Raw genomic sequence first — 17759 nt, forward strand, 5'->3', positions numbered from 1 at the left:
AGCTCGTCGGCGGCGGTGGCGGCTACTTCGCAAGTGCACCGCGCTGCATCCGAGTGCACACGATCGCCGCCGATGCACCGCCGACAACTCGCGGTGGACGGCCGCTATTGTGGTCGTCCGCGTACTTGCCCTAGGCCAAAAAATCTATAGTTATCCCAACCACGGAGGACGACGCGGCGGCGGCGGCGGCGGCTGTTTCGATGACCGCGACCGCTTGGAGCGCTAGCGCCGCCCGGCCTCGGTCCACGGTCGGGCGCGGGCGGCGTGTGTATGATCGACTACGACGGCGGCGGCATTTTTAGCATCCAGCGGCTCTAGAAACCGCACGGCCGTCGCCGCGTCGCCTGCGCCGTAAAGAGTCGCGAAATATTTTTCCCCGCACACACATACACACGCGCGACACACACAGACTTGCGTGCGCGCGCGCGCGACCGGCGTACATCATATATATACGTATAACGCCGTCGAACCGCGAATCGGCTCCAACGGATTTTTGATTTTTTCGATTTTCGTTCGTTTCGATTTCACGTCACACTCGCCGGTGGTTTTCCGGGTGTTAGATTCGTGTGTGCAGTTCGATAACGTATATTATATCCACGGCGCTGCGAGAAAAGGACGAAGACGCCGATGTAACGCTCTAAAATAGCCGGAGCAGTCGAATATCCTTTACACGTCCGTGAGTACGATCGTATATTTTATACACCTGTAGTACTACGCATATTTATACGAGCGCCCCTTGTGCGACCATCGTATACCCGACGTTTTTATCACTTCGTTCTGGGGAGAGCGATTGTACGGGCGTGCGCTAAAGGATCGACTATAACCGTCTTATTTCTGCATCAAAGTTTCCTCCGACGAGTGTATCGAGTGTACTGTAGTCACCAACATGCCGTGTCACGTACATCTCCTAATCCGCACCAACTGTTTACTCGCGAAAATTCGTTTTAGTTGACAAACACTTTTTCTGGGCCGTCGCGCGAAATATCACTTCCGCACTTTTCTGTACACGGCCATCCTCTGCTGTGTCGACGACTCGTCTTCCAGGTGATTTTACGTGACGTACCACAATAGTCATAATAGTGAAAATCAATATCCCATGACCTGTAAAACGCATTTATCGCGTTTGAAACGATTTTTTATATTTAAAAGAGTATTTTAATATATATACACTTGAGGTTGCCTATCATCCAGTCTAACAGGTCGTTCGATCCAGCCATCGACGTTGTCTCTGCGGACACCAAACCGCCCCGAAAATGCCGTTTTAAATATAGCATTGTGACATACATATAGGATGTATTATGCATTTGTGTACGAATAGGTACCTATATACTCTTGTTGGATGTCTATACGTGTTCAACGTGATATTGTTAAATAATTAATGCGCATCACTAATATCATTTCGTACGACATGACGCGCTGCGAATGTATTACACCAGTAGGTATATAAATATATTATGATGATATTATTAATATGCTGATTTTCAGTAACGAGTAATTATGAAGTTTTTTCATTTAGACAACCCGTTCAGTGATAGGGTCAATCGTATATAACAAGCGTAAATATTGATCTGCTACCTACGTGTTATTATAGTATAAGAGTATTTTACATATAGAACATTCCATCAGCAGATATTTTCAAAAAGCTTTTTACTGATAAATTATTGTTATAGACTAAAGTATTTCGTTATTTTTGTGTATATTATTTTTAACGTAATTATGAGCTACACAAAACAATCGTGAGTATTTACAGACAGATAATATTATACATTCAATATTGGCCCGTTTAATAACACATAAAGTAGATTATTTTGATTAATTAATTAATTCAGTAATATTAATTTAAAATTTAATAGCTATATCCATATTTCAGGTATGCATCCATAATAAAGTTGTATTGTGTGTTAAATTTAAATTTAATTATAATATAAATGTAGTTTTTTCCGTAATAAAATTTATCAATATTATAAATGATCGGGATTTATATATATATTCTTTGACTGTTTTGATTTTATACTCAATGTGTGATAAATAAAAACGTATTTTTAATAATAATTAATGGTTCATATTATGCAGTATAGGTATAATTATTAATTTTATCGTTATCATTGAAAGGTTATAATCATTAATCATTACTTATCTATTAAGTATTATTATACCATATAAATATCGATAATCATATTACAAAAAATATAATATAGGTTACAATTTAACCTAAAGAACGGTGCATAATTATATGTGCTTTAAATTAATATTTCCCTTGACTTTTATGTAGGTATTGAAATTAATTTTTGTCGTTACTAATTTTAGTTGAATCTTTTATTAATACAGTGCTTTACTTGTAAACAAATTTTAGATTTTTTACGCAGAACTTTTTTAATAAATAAATTAATAAATTATTTCCTATATAATTTTTCTTGGCTAATCAAATTTATAAAAATCGATTAAATTACAAGCAGACAGCATGATGTCTGTACATTTTATTTTATGGTTTGACCTGTTAATCATATAATTTATTGTTATTGCTTGTTAACATAATATTACACCCAAATTTAGTTATGCATATTATATTCAAAATGATAAAAGTATTTAAAATATTATTTAAGGATTTTACTTTACTATAATTTGTCATACGCAAACAGCACATTGTGTAAATTATTAACTTTACCGATTAGTGATTATTAAATATCTAGATAGATCTATACTTTTAAATTTAAATTGTAATAATTAATAATATCTATTAGTTTTTTATGTACATTTATAATAATATTGCATTTGCCCGAAAAATAAACTTTATTATCACAAATTTTTGATTGAACTACTGGTTATCAGTAGGTGGCCTTTTTATTCGTCATAATTTATTAACGAGATAAATGGATAAATGTCATTATTCATTAGTACTATTTTATTGACTTATTGACACAAATATTATGTACATATGTACCTACTACCTATACAAATATAGTTTAAAGTAGTCTAGGACTAAATATTAAATAATATTGATCATGATAAGTTGATATAGCTTTCAACATATAAAAGTGATACATTTTTTGCCTTGTGTAGATATAAGAATATTAAATTATAACTAATATAATATAATACGCATATAACATTATTGCGGTACGATATAATGTAAATTTATTTATACTATATTACTATGATACTTGAAATATCAGTGCTAATAGTAGGTTAAGTTATATTCGTTTCTTCACATTATAGTCACAACTGAACACAATTAATTTGACATATATACGTTTATATATTTTTATTAGAAATAATCATACAAAATAAAAACAATAATTTAAATAGATTAAACAATCATTATATTATAATAGGAATATATTGAAAATTAATGATATAAATGGAACGTTTATTAATTTCATACAATAATTATAATTACCTGTAAATAATTGACTGTATGCAGATGGATTCAAGTTTACATACCATTATATATTTTATATGAGAATTTTATTAAATGTATTGTTGGATGACGCTCTAGGAGTGATGAATCAGAAAAATATAACATGTATAAATAATTCACATTAAATCATTCTATGACGAAAAAAAAATAATCTAATTGAATGTGAAAATAATTATTGTTGAATTATTCGAAGGTCACCTCTTCCTAGAGTGATATTAAACAATTGAAATCGTTCAATTAAACGTCCCTAACAGTCAATTAGTTTAAGCTATATGTGATTTAAGACTATTTCTACAGGTAAATATAAATGACATATATTCAAAAATATATACATAATATTGTAGAGTACAATATGTTTATTTATATTAACGAAGTACTATTAAAAATTCTAGTAAGTTAAAATATGTTAGGTTAGGTTATAGAAATAAAATACAACTTCTAATAAAAATATCGATTATATAATATAGAACAAGATGCCATATAGTAATAATATAGTATAGTATATTTCTATGTATTGATTTAAAAGTCATGGTTATTATTGAATCTTTGTTGAATATAATATAATATATTTAACTATATTGTTATATATTTAAAATGGAAAGGTATCCTTAAAGAATAAAAATGAAATAATAAATGAAACCTGAAGGATGAAATAATATATTATATTAATTATTTTCCTAGGTACACTATTCGTTTTTATTTATCAAAAATAATAATAAAATGATTAATTATATAATTATAAATTTTTTATATTTGTGGTTGTATGTTGAATTTTTCTCTTAAGAAATGATCAACTAACTATAGTAAAAACTATAGATGTAATAATATATACGTTATACGTTATTTATGCCGAAACGTCACTTTAAATAATGAGATTATCATGGGATTAACAATTTTTAATTAATTTAATGAAAATAGAATTTATAGAATTGAATGCGTCTTAAGAATGATAAGTACTTTTTTGTAAACGTGCCCTTTAATTTTTTAATATTTTAAAATACATTTAAATTGAGACTTTGTGAGCAAAAAATAGCTACGGTATTTGTAATAAAAGGTTTTATTTAATTATTTTAGGAATATTATAGTATTGAAATGGATGTAATTACTTACTTTAAAATATTATTATTTTTTTTAATAACAGTTTCAAGTAGACTTGGATCAGTGTACTTTGTATAGTGACACAAAATATGGATAAATTTAATTAAACCACTAAATGTCCGTGTCAATTTGATGTTTTATTTGTCAGTTGTTTAAAAGATTTGAACAAATGCCAAAAACAGACTAAACAAAACGTAGATGTGAGTATATTTACGTATAAAATACATACCTAGTACCTACTGTATAGTTTGAAAATCGTAGAAAGACAGAAATATTTTTACTTATTTGATCGATTTAGATTCAGAGTAAATTAAGACAATAATATTACTTTGCTTTTAACTATGGTGAATTATGCCTTTTTATTATTTTACTGTATTTTGGAGTGATAAATGTGTGTTTTATGAATGATACATTTTTAATTAAACAGTGCATAAAATATCAGAGTACCTGTACCGTATGATCTTAAATAAATTTAAATCGGTGAGTGCGTATAGTAACAACCACTTTTGGATTAACCGAAATTTATTCAAAACCGTTTTTTCACTACAAAGATTTATCATTGCTTTCAAATATAAAGTCACCCGAAACACAGTATCAGCACTTTTGAATATGGGTTTAGTATAATATACGCTTACGGCTTACCTTTGTTAGAAAATAATTAAATAGGTATAGGTACTATAAAAAATGGCAAATTTATCGCGATCGATATAGATGACTAAAGTAGCGAGGGTAGTATTTAATATTATAATATCTGATCAAAACTTCTATCCACGTTTGTATATGCATTAGATTTTCTGAAAACAAATAATATTATGTAAATTGATCATAGTCCGTAGAGATGCGATATGAAATCTACGTGATGAATTTGATAGTTATTTAACGAATTAATATTATCACTGTTATATGTATATACGCCGATAGTATATATTATATTCTTGGAAAAAAAAATAATTAAAACGATTGACCTATTTCATGCGACGCATCTCGGAAAGGACGTGTTATTATTCCGATATTAAAAATGTTTTATTCTGCAATAAACGCGTAGAATATTTCGATAAGAAGGTTTTTCGTTTATTTTTTAATTGCGAAAAACGTTCCAGGCACATCTCTAACGATTCATATTCTGCTCTACAAATTGCAATAAGTTTTTATTGCGATGTTCATTTTGTTTTGTATTAATATATAATATTATGTTATACATTATATCTATCAACTTTATGTGAAAAAAAATCGTGTGCCATCGACAATAACAAAAGTGAATTCGATTTAACGTGATTCACGTGACAACATTTTTCAGCCGATCACAAGTTCAATGGGTGCTTATATATACATACATATTATACGAGTAAAAATAATAATTACAGCGTATTCTAAATTTCTAACATACTCGATATAGGTAACTAAATGATAGTCAACAATTCGATATCGCGGACACCTGCTCGTGACCGAATTGTTCGATTGCCAATTATTTGACCCACTATACACTACATCAAATGTAAAAGCTTTTTTTTTTCAATGACAGTTAGGTACAACAATCAATTGAAGATTGAACTATAATTATTTCTCATTTTAATAAATTATTGTTATTTTCCTTTTATTTATAATAATATAAAATATCATTAATATCCATAAAATACATTTTTCTATTTTTTTTCTCAATACACTTAAATTATCCTCCAAAATGCGACTTCAACGATTTAGTCTATTGAGTATGACTTGTAGTTCTTAAATTTTAATATAATTATATTATATGTGAGAAATGTGATAATATTCCGAGTGAAAAATTCATCCAAAAAAGGAAACTTTAGTCATTAGTGGTGTATGATTGATCATTAATACTTGAGTGTTAAACGCAAAAGAAAAGTTTGTTACTGTCTAATATACATAACACAACATAGGTATACGGGTCAATTAAGACGATAATATTTTAATAGCTACAAATTAATTAGTTTTTTAAACTCTATAAAATATATTATAAATACTAATGACGCGTGGGTATAATAATTAAATAAACAAGATGTTTTTTAAAATAATGTTTACATGATAACAATGTTATCCAAAAAAGAATATCTGAAGTTCTGTAATTGTATCTATTATGTTAGGCTAGAAAACGCGGTATAAATAATAAAACATTAAATCATAATAATTATTTATTAGTATAAATTGATTATTTAAAGCGTAGTCTGAAAAGTATATAAACGAAAAATATAAAAAAAAAAATACATCGATTTTATTGTCGATTAACAAACGCGACGAAATCAATGACGTGCATATTATTATTACGTAAAAAAAAGACATATAAAACGGAAAAGAGACATCGTGAAAAAGAAAAAAAAATAATTAAGATACAAAATATTATAAAATACAGATTATATAAATTCAGATTAGCTGATACGAACAACTGTCGGCTTTGGACGACATCGTGCAAGTTGTGGAGTCCAAACGAGACGAAGGCAGGGTCAACACGGGCTGTATAAGGCTGTAAGCGCCCATCGAACCGGTGATATTGCGCACGTAGTCGGCAAAGTTGTTCCTGAGCACGTAAACAAATCCACCGTAACCGGGGGCCACGTGCACTGGGGCTCGGCAGTCCCGGCCCTTGGATACCAGATGAAAGCCAATCGGATGAAATGGGCCGTAGTTGGCGTCCCACGACCATATCTCGTTCTCGGAGGGCCGCCGGAAGTACATCTGGCTACCGGTGTCCGTGCCGAGCACGGTGATCTGGTATGGTTTGTGTCCTACCTCGACGATGGCAGGCTGGGCTGAGTCTAACGTGCACCGATCGATGTACTCGAGGTCGACGGCGAACACCTTGCAACCGGACATGTACGTGGTATAGATCCACGTCTGACCGTTGGCCGTTTGCAACAGCACCATGAACAATATGTCACGTGGCGTTGCTTCCGGTCCCGTTGACTTTTGCGGGAAATCCATGGCCCACTGATCACCAGTATCCGTGTTCAACACTATAACCGTGCTCCGTGCCGCGTCTGACACGAAAGCGTAATGGTTGCAGTCTCCGGTTCGCGATCGGAACGTGGTAATGTATTGCAGGCAAGACGAAACCTCGGTATCGCCGTCGTTCGCGGTGTCGATCTCCGCCTTCTTGATTTCGAACGTCTTGTACGACGACTGCGAAAGAGAGGAAACGATTACCTCCGAACGAATACGGTATTATTATATACGGTATCGCGATAATGCACCTTTGGCGGTCCTCCGTGGTCCTGATCTTCGTCGATTTCCAATCTGACGATCTTTGCCGGGGCGACACGTCTCGGACTACCGGTCATCGTGTCCACCACGCCCACGTCCAACAACCACACCACGTCGTTGATGTTATCGATGCTGAGGTCGACGACGTTGACGAGCGGGACCGTGCTCGAGTCAGTGCTAGATGCCGTTGTTTCAGGCCGGTGTGCGTCGTACCCCGAAGGCATCGGAAACACGTCCGGTTCAACGATGGCCCGGTCGTCAGGCCCGGCAGTCCGGAACGAGCCCAACGTAAACGGGACGCCGGGCCGGAAACGTGGGGACACGACTATCACGCGCCCGGATCGAGTCATTTGGAACCGACTGTGGATGACGGCTCGTGGGTCATAAGAACTGTTCCACGCCGGACTCGTGCCGAGCAAGTGGTGATCGTAACGCCTGTCTGCGCTGACCGGCCAGAAGGTTAGTTGAAGCAGAATCAGCAACAGTGGCGATTGATCGAAGTCCGTGGTAGCGATGTGTCTATGACGCATGACCTATACTGTATATTATGTTTTTACTGTATGTCTGTCAGAACTGAACGATTGCTTGTGTCGATCTTAAAACGAAAAATGCATACAGCTCATGTGACGTCTCTTACAGTTTTTATACAGTTGAAAGGGAAGGAAATCTAAATGATGTAGCACTTTTATATCCAAAACAAATTTACTATACCTGATATTCTAAAGCGTAAAATACATACCCAATTTGGAGCAAAATCCGACGCATAAAAGGTTCAAATCTGGAAATAAAAAATCTATGTGCATAAATTATTATAGGTATTATGTGATGTGCTGAGCGATAAAGTTTTTCAAAGGATTATATCTGTTAACGCCGTGCGATGTAGGTAATCCGAACGTTATGAATACAAATGATTTTGTCAACTTCCGAACGTTGTACACAAAAATAATATATATAGGTACTATACACTCATATTCTGAGTTTTGATAGTTGATGTATATTATTAATTATTTTTAATAAACTACAACACTTAAATAGTTTATTATTTTTATTCTGAAACGATTTCACGTCTAATCACATATTTCTCACGCCAAAACGAATAGTATATGTTTTTATTATTGTAATGAGATTTGATTTTTAATTTTATTATTATTTTTTTTGCTTCCTGCGATTGTACTCTTTTCTATCCACGGTCGATGGACATAATAAGTGTGTTATAAATGTTTTTCTTTGTATTCTCAATATTTTAATTATTCGATACGAGAACATGAAATCGTTTGACCATATAATATAGTATTGAATACTTACTTTTTTTTTATTATTATTAATTTTTAAAATATTATAATATTTTATTAAGTGGATTACAATTTACAATCATTTAACAGAATATTAACCAAAAAAAAACTATGGGCGAGAGAATTGAAATAACAGTAATATTATTATGATATTTGTGATACACAACGTATCGACGTTGTCGGAAAAGAATTTATGAAAAACATAACACGCATGCAATACCCTCAAATATTTAATATTTCAGTGGATAATAATTTATTTTTTAAATTCGATAAAACCTATTTTGTAATATTAAAGTTCACTTTGTTACAGTGATGTATTATGGTACATGTACGCATATATTTCTACCCGTCTGCCTGCTTTAATCGGGACGAAAGGTGATTTAATAAAAGTCTATATATGGTACACCATACAGGAATAAATAAAATGGCGATAGCGGTATTGATTTATACTTGTGCTGGGGAAATGGACATTTATGTCGATGTTGATTTGCCATTTCAACGCTGCCAATTCGGCGATGTTCGGACGGTTGCAGTGCGTGATGTTCCAGCATTAATGCAAAACAATTTGTTTTTAATAATCCGGTCATGCATCATTTGTAAAATTTGTCGGGAATATGGAAATCAATAATATTGCGGTCTCTGATAAAAACGTATGTTTCGACATTTGTCAAAGGTATGCGAAATAATCTTTCTAATAAATTCGTTTCAGTACGAAACACGATAAATATTAAAATCAATATAATATTAGAATCATAATCGGGTTCTTGTGAATAATACAATGTTTCTAGCGAAAACGGATAGATAGCGGATTATAGATAAAATACGGTGGACCAAAAGTATGCGTTTCTTAAGGATAATTGGTTACATAATTATTGTGTATTATTATTACGATTTGCGACGACTATATTGTACAAGTGTATTATAAATAATTATTATACCTATTTATTTCTATTATATTTTAGCAAAAGAGACATTCAGCTATGATCTATACGTATCACCAAAACCACTTAGATACGGGGAAAACAATGGGATGCGACGCTAAAAGCAACATTTTACGATTTACCCTTTATAACTCGTTAAATCTTTTGTGTGTCCAACTTGCAATTCACAAATCACAATGGTTTACATCGAGTATTGACTATACTGTTTTTATCGTATACTTGCTTGAATTCCCGGTGTTTCTTTTAGTAATTTGGAGTTGGAAACATTTATTACTCATAAATTTTCCCAGATCCAAAGGTTTGGTAAATAGTATCTATATGTTTATGATGGTAACTACCTATCTTATTTTTTAAAACGTACTCCGAGATTTGAAGTAGCCTATCTTATTGCCTAGGTAATATCACGGGAAAATCTATGGCACTGAAACCAACATTATTACAGTGTTTGGTTAAGTTCTTTTTTTATCGTTAAATTATAATACAATATATATATAATATAATCTTTAATAATCACCTATGTATAATGTATGTAGCCATAAAAAATATATGTAATAAACGTATTATAAACTTTGAACTTGTAGTTGTTACATTTCATTATATTATTATTATATTAACATAAGTATATTCGTATATATAATAATATGTCTATCATAAAATTATCATTAATATTTCGAATGGTTAAGAAGCTTCTAGGTCTATTAATTTAATCACTTAGAGTTAATAATAACTATAACAATTTATGGCATATAAATTTAAATAATTGTAGCTAGGTAACGCAACAGTGGTATATATGTGTACTTTATATTTGTTGTGGTGTATAATATTATTTTAATAACATAATTTAGAATATAGAATTTGAACGTTTTGGTTATAGACACTATGGTTTATGATGAATGAGTATTATATGAAAATAAATGATGCGAAACAGTAAATGTTAACCAAATTCAAATAATTTTTGTTATTATGAATTGCAGTTTCTTGTTTAACATTAAATAATAATTATACTTGGAGGAAAATCTAACAGCAAAAACTGCATATTGTCTAACATAGATATTTATTTTTTATTATTGTGCGCTAAAAAAATTGCTAAAATCGTTTTAACTATTCATTTTAATCAAATTATAAGTCACAATACATTTTTATTCTAGATTATCATACGAGTAAACATAATATGAATTTAATTAAAAAAATAATTAGGTACATAAAAACATAAATATTTTATTTCGATTGTTATTATCATATCTATCATATCTAGTACACATTATTCCGTATAATAATACGTATACTTTACCTAATAAGTAATAACCTTTTTAAGAAAATAAATAAAAGCCATGGAATTGTATTATCCAAATACTTTAATTATTATTAAACTTTCAGTGGCATGGACCACTTGGCTATCAAAATTATATTGAATTTTTAGTGCAAATATTGAAATTAAAAGCTATAATTGACAATGTTTTTTAGGTTTTAAACGAGATAAAATTAATACTAAGTATTATTTTAAATTTAATTATACAAATTGAGCGGTGATTATGAATTTTATTATAAGGTTTGGTTAGGAAATTGATCAAAGATGGCACTATGGCAGCATTATTGTGAATGAATTTAAAAGGGTTTGGTAAACAACATTAAAAAGGTTTTAAAGTCATGTTTCATATTTAAAGAATATGTATTGTTATCACTTATTACGTTTATACGAGTAAGAAGAGAAGACTTAAATATAATAGCTTATCCTCTTTTTTCTGTGCGAATAACTGTGTTATTCATCCTTTTTATGGATTATATGAACATTTTAAAATGTTTTATATAATTGAATTTCTTAAAATAAATTTTTACTCACACCATTTATTTTTTTAAATGTATCATCAAAATCTAGGTGGGGAAAACAATAATTGTAGTTATTAGTAATTATTCACCATTAGTAATTTGTAAATATTATTTATTACTTACAATATCAATCACTGATTACATATCTATTTATTCATTATTATTTAAGGTTATAAATTGGCTACAGTTATTACTTATTTTTATCATGTACTTATGAAGTGCCAAGTGATATTGCTTATTAAAATCGTTCATATAATTTCATATCAAAACAAATTGTTTATCAACAATTGTAATCTGTTGTACTCTTTCGATTAACAATTATAATTTATATTAAATATTAATTACCTCAATAACAAGTTAACATTGTACCTTATTTAAGTACACCTGGTACTTAAAATTTAACTATTTTAATATTACCTGTATAATTTTATTACATATTATGTTATTATAATGCGAATACGTACTGCGAGATGAACCTAGTTTATCAAATGATTTTTATCTATTCGGAAATTCATCAATATTTGTTGTTCTATAAGTGCCGCTTATTCATTACGTGATGAATTATGTTATATAGTCAATAAAATTACTTAAGTTTTGATATTGGATATTAAGTAGGTAGGTATTGAACGTTTCAAATAATTAATATACTGTTTTGTTGTTGGGTAACGATTATTATAAATAATACAATATGCATAATATTATAATGTAATAATAAATTTACGTATTTATAAAAATATTAATAAACCTATGGTTCGTAATTCATAAAAATAAATAACACAAGTGACCTTCAGAACATATTTTTTTGAACGAACACGTGAATTCATTATTTATGTTTACTTAATCTTACACAGCAACTCGATATTTATAAATTGTACGATAAAATTTAAAAAAATATTATTCCTATTTTCGTTTATATACTTTCAGTGTATCTAATAAAAACTGCCATTAAGGTTAACTGGTTACAAACTACATATAAACTTATATTATTCATATTTTACGTAGTCGAAAATTAACGCTTGACTGTCGCAGAAGGTACGTGTTGCACTTGCTATAACGTACGTGATAAATTTACTGTGAATTCTGTCATATTATAATACTCGTAATTAGTAAATATATAATATTACCTATCCGGTGACTCGAAATTTAATAACTTTATTTTACAAAAAAAATTGTGTTTTGATTTCCGTGTACCTACAGAAAATTGGAGAATAATATACTGGTTCTTCTCGTTTAAAGTATTAAGTAGGTAGTGTTTCATATAATTAGTTAAAGTAAATAGATGTAAATAAATGCATTTATTAACATTCTTAATAATATATTGTCTTATTAAAATTTTATTATTTATTACAGATTCAGAAAAAATAAATAATAAATAACAAACATAATCCATATATACAGTACAAGTCAACAACAAAATTATATTAAATTCATTTAACTCCCAAATAAAAATAAAAATATTATTAAAATAAATACAATTTTACTAAAAATAAAACTAAAAATTATGAATTTAGATTCAAAGCTTAAAGTTGTATGTATGTATTATTAAAAATTTTAAAATCCAAGTCTAAAACTTTTAATATAAATTCTTCATTAATTGTATAATATAGAATCCTACAAATATTAAAAATATATACACGTGCTTTTTTTTTTTAGAAACTTGCTTAAATTTTTAAAAAATTAGATACTTAAACGAAAATCAACATTTTAGTTTTTAGTCATTGTATGAAATTAAAAAAAAAATATATTATTCTATTATTATTATAATATTTTAATATTATTTTATTCATATTATTCGGACTGATTCAAAACATTTCTTTATCACGTATGTTTTTATTATTTTTTATACGTATTTAAAATTTTCAAATATGCATATTAATTTTAGCTATTTACAACAGGTAAATATGCGCATAATTAAAGGTACTATCCCTCTTTCTCGTGGATTATTTTAATGCTATTGAAAATATTTTGTAACTAAAATCTGTCCATATATTGAATCCTGAGGTGTTTTATTATGTGACTGTACTAATATTAAATATATTTGTAGCGTTCTTGCACATGAACCTATAAGTATGCATTGAATGTTTAAACACGTCAAAATAATAAATTCACTTTTGTTTTTGTTTTTCAGAACACGTCGGCGGAGTCGTGGAGCACGATCGCCCGTTAATTAACAATAAACAGACTTCTGGTTTGTCGAATTTTTGATTAAAAGCCGGTCATTGATGAACCACGTTGGGACGACAACTACGACACGTTCTGCTGAGCGGACCCATACCTTGCAGAAGACATGCAATTGGTCAACGGATAGAAACCAACTGCGAGTATTCGACGTTGAAGTGATACCATCACTGCTACTGACTGCCACCACTGCTCGCATTAAGTAATCGGATTGCGCCATTCTATTATTTTACCACAATGGAACGCAACAGATTGTTTCTGGTATCACGGTTGTAGCCGGACTCGTATAACTACGACAACGACCACGACCACCACTCGCACTAGTCGAATCGCTATTCGATCGTCTCTTGTAGATTTATGGAAGCAGACGATAATGGACGCGACCCGGCGGCGGTGGCGGAGACGGAGACGAAGGCGGCGGCGACGACTGCGACCGGAAAAGACGACGACGACGATAACAGTGGTACTTCCGGCGGCGGTGAAGAGTATGACGAATATCTGGCTGACTTTCTCAAAAAGCTGTGCCGGGAACGAGTAACTGCCAATGATCAGCTGTTGCCGTGCACTGCAAAGCGGGTATCAGTCCAGGTGGAGTCTGTGCCGTATGGCGGTGTCCGGTACGAGGGAGTGGATGACAACGAAGCGGACGCGGACGACGATGACGACACGTCTACAGCAACGATAACTCGCAAACCTAAGATACCAGACGGAGGCTGGGGCTGGATGGTGGTGTTCGCTTCGCTGATGATCTGCCTGATCTCAGACGGAATCAGCTTTTCGTTCGGATTACTATATATCGAGTTTCTCAAGGAGTTCCAAGAGAGCAAGTCAAAGACAGCGTGGATCGGTAGCCTGTTTATGGCTGTACCGCTGATTCTGGGACCGGTGGGAAGCGCTCTGGTCGACAAGTTCGGGTGCCGGAAGATGACCATCCTGGGCGGTATAATATCCGGCTTGGGGTTCATAATCTCGTCGTTCGCTGACTCGATCGAAATGGTGTTCTTCACTTTTGGGTTCCTATCCGGATTAGGTCTGTGTTTGTGCTACGTGACGGCCGTCGTCAGCATCGCGTACTGGTTTGACAAGAAGCGAACATTGGCCACCGGGTTAGGTGCGTGTGGAACAGGAATCGGCACGTTTCTATATGCGCCAATGACACAGTATTCGATCGAGGAGTACGGCTGGCGAGGCACCGTGCTCTTGTTAGCCGGCACGTTTTTCAACTTTTGCGTGTGTGGTGCCCTGATGCGCGACCCCGACTGGCTGATAGCTGAACAGAAGAAACCGGCGGTCACCAGTGGGCATTCAACAGCTGTCATTTCCAAACCGTGGACTGACACCGAGGAGTCCATCGTCGATCACTGTCCAGTGGTGGCCATTGAGAACGAAACAGCTGCTGCTCCCGCCGGAAAGACTACGGGATTCGAACTAATGGAGTCTGACCAGGATGTAGACGCTCTCATGCAGTATCCAGGAGTTGAGCAATACAGACGCATGGTGAAAGAAGCTCAGTGCGCTGAGTACAGGCTGACTGGTGTCACCACCACCGTTCGCAGTCCAATGGCTGACGGTGTACGACGAATGCCCGAAGACAATGCTGGTTTCCGGTCAGTCATCAACTTGCCCACATATCTCAAGCATAACGAAAAGGTAAGTTTATCTGTTTTTTAGTACCCCGCCTGACTGACACCACACTTATTTCATTTAACCAACATAACGCATTAATTTCAACTAGGATTTCAAAGATTTTATTTTCTAAAAAATCACCTATTTGTTCACTGTAAAATACGTTGTCAATAACTGTAATGTAATTTGAAATAATTCGTAAAATCGTAATTATATAGATACAGTGTACGTAATATGAATGGTGCAAAATGTGAACACTATAAAGCGTTAAAGAAGATCATTTTGACAGTAATCCTACAGACATTGGAATTAAGGAGCTCTTAAATATAAATACATTAAAGAATAAGACCCTTCTTATTTAAAAAAAAAAATAAAACAGAATTTTCAATTATATAGGCGAATCGATACTTTTAATGATAAATAAGCTTAGGTATTGGTATTATAAACCTATTGTGTCTTACATTCATCGTTTTGCCAGCTATGACGTGGGTTATCTTATATTTACATTATTTTACGAGTACAATTAATCCGGTTATTGACATATCACATTATTATATTATGAACGAAAAAATGTAAAACATAATTATTGAAAAAAAACAATTAATACCAGTAGGTATTCAAATCTTAGGCTGTTGGTATGAATTTTATTGTACATAATATTTATTTATATATATGATTGCAGATGTTTTCAAACAATTTGTTGTGATTTTCTTGTTACAAGTCTATAGTATTATAATTGTAGACATGTTATACGAATCAAAGCTATATTAATAACCGGAAGCAACGAGTTAGGAATAATGATATACATTTAGAAGCTATCATTATGCCAAGTTAGGGGTCCTCCAAATAATAATTCTTTTGTAAATCGTTTTTATATACACGTATATATAAATACCTGTTACGAAGTAGAAAAAAAATGAATTTTATAAAAACGTTACTTGACATAAATGGGTACTTTATGCATGTATATACTAGACACTTTTATAAAAATACAAATTTCTTAATTAAATTATGTTAAATTATGTAATAGGAATATCTTAAAATCTTTAACCAACAAATCTTTTTAATGGAAATTTTTTAATTAAGTTAAAATGTATTGGAAAAATAATAATATTTACACTAAATGTAAATACAAGGTACAAGAACACAGATACAAGTAAATAAGTATTTAATAACAAGTACCCATCAATAATTATCGTGGTCACCTAAATAAATACAGAACAATTATTACAAGTAAATCAGTCAATATACTTAAAAAATGTATTTATTATTCAACATGATAACATTCTTTTAGGCATTTGATAATAATTACAATAGATCATGTTTCTACACTTAATTTAATTTAAAATTTCGTTTTGATAAGATTATAGAGTTTAATGATGTTAGGTTAGATACATTACTCTTTTATATTCCACTTGTCTTAGCTAAAATAGCTAACGGTTTGGATGATATTAGATTTATTTTGTAAACAAAGAATTTTTGATGATAATTATATTTGGACATTTTTAACTAAAAATAATTAAAAGTTTCAATTAAATAGATGAGACGATTTTAAAAACAAAGGATAACTAAACTACTTACTTACTACCCTCCTCTATTTCACTGCTCAATGGATAAAAAATATAAAGATAATTTTTTTGTGGTTACCGTGCGAAGGCGTTCCAAAATAGATAGAATAATACTATTGAAATACGTTAGGTACTATTTTGTAAACTGTTTGATGATATCATCTGAAATATTCAAAAACTGAATCTAATAAACATATCATAGTAGTAACTAGTAGATAAGTACTAAAAACCATTGGACTTTATGGGATACACTAAAAATTTATCCCATCGTGAACCAATAAAAATAAATATTTAGATTAATTAATATATTAAAATTTAAAAGTAATTAATACCTATACAATTTTATTCTTCAATCCAAGCAATATAATATAATTAATACCATAAAACTCTTATATAATATAATACATTTAAAAAAAGAAAATCCTTACAGTTTGGGTAAGTTATAGTACTCTTGGTAAATATTCAATAAAAACCCTAAATAAAAACTCAAACCTATCCTTTGAGTGTTTCCAACAGTACATCTATATTCTGTTAATACGGTATAATGCAATGTGGAAAATTTTAGAATATATTATTGTCATTAATTTATATTGTT

The 17759-nt window shown here is 31.4% G+C and overlaps 2 protein-coding genes across 4 annotated transcripts in view; one reads left to right on the forward strand and one right to left on the reverse strand.

Annotated features, from left to right (window-relative positions):
* The first annotated feature begins 294 nt into the window (after positions 1 to 294).
* LOC114129261 (uncharacterized) overlaps positions 295 to 17759 on the forward strand; it is a 38232-nt gene continuing 20767 nt past the window's right edge. For 2 of the 3 annotated variants that reach the window (XM_027993936.2, XM_027993937.2), the window contains exons 1-2: positions 295 to 676; positions 13921 to 15620. In XM_027993936.2, the coding sequence (XP_027849737.2) occupies positions 14328 to 15620 (1293 nt within the window). In that variant the 5' untranslated portion in view covers positions 295 to 676; positions 13921 to 14327. Of the gene's footprint in view, positions 677 to 12881; positions 13035 to 13920; positions 15621 to 17759 lie in introns of those variants that run through there. The other variant, XM_050202979.1, reaches the window with a different exon arrangement.
* LOC114129262 (uncharacterized) lies at positions 6896 to 12775 on the reverse strand. Its single transcript, XM_050203844.1, has 4 exons — positions 12257 to 12775; positions 8472 to 8510; positions 7723 to 8327; positions 6896 to 7651 (listed from the first exon to the last, which is right to left on the reverse strand). Exons 3-4 carry the CDS (start codon positions 8260 to 8262, stop codon positions 6896 to 6898), a joined length of 1296 nt encoding a protein of 431 aa, XP_050059801.1. The 5' UTR covers positions 8263 to 8327; positions 8472 to 8510; positions 12257 to 12775.

The sequence above is a fragment of the Aphis gossypii genome, chromosome 3 (assembly GCF_020184175.1).
Source record: "Aphis gossypii isolate Hap1 chromosome 3, ASM2018417v2, whole genome shotgun sequence".
In the NCBI taxonomy this organism is placed as follows: domain Eukaryota; kingdom Metazoa; phylum Arthropoda; class Insecta; order Hemiptera; family Aphididae; genus Aphis; species Aphis gossypii.

Excerpts from the sequence above, each read along its gene's own strand:
- LOC114129262 (XM_050203844.1), bottom strand. The coding sequence starts at position 8,262 with ATGCGTCATAGACACATCGCTACCACGGACTTCGATCAATCGCCACTG. Across the intron at positions 7,652-7,722 it reads ACCACGGAGGACCGCCAAAG|TCGTCGTACAAGACGTTCGA; the intron begins GTGCATTATCGC and ends TCTCTTTCGCAG.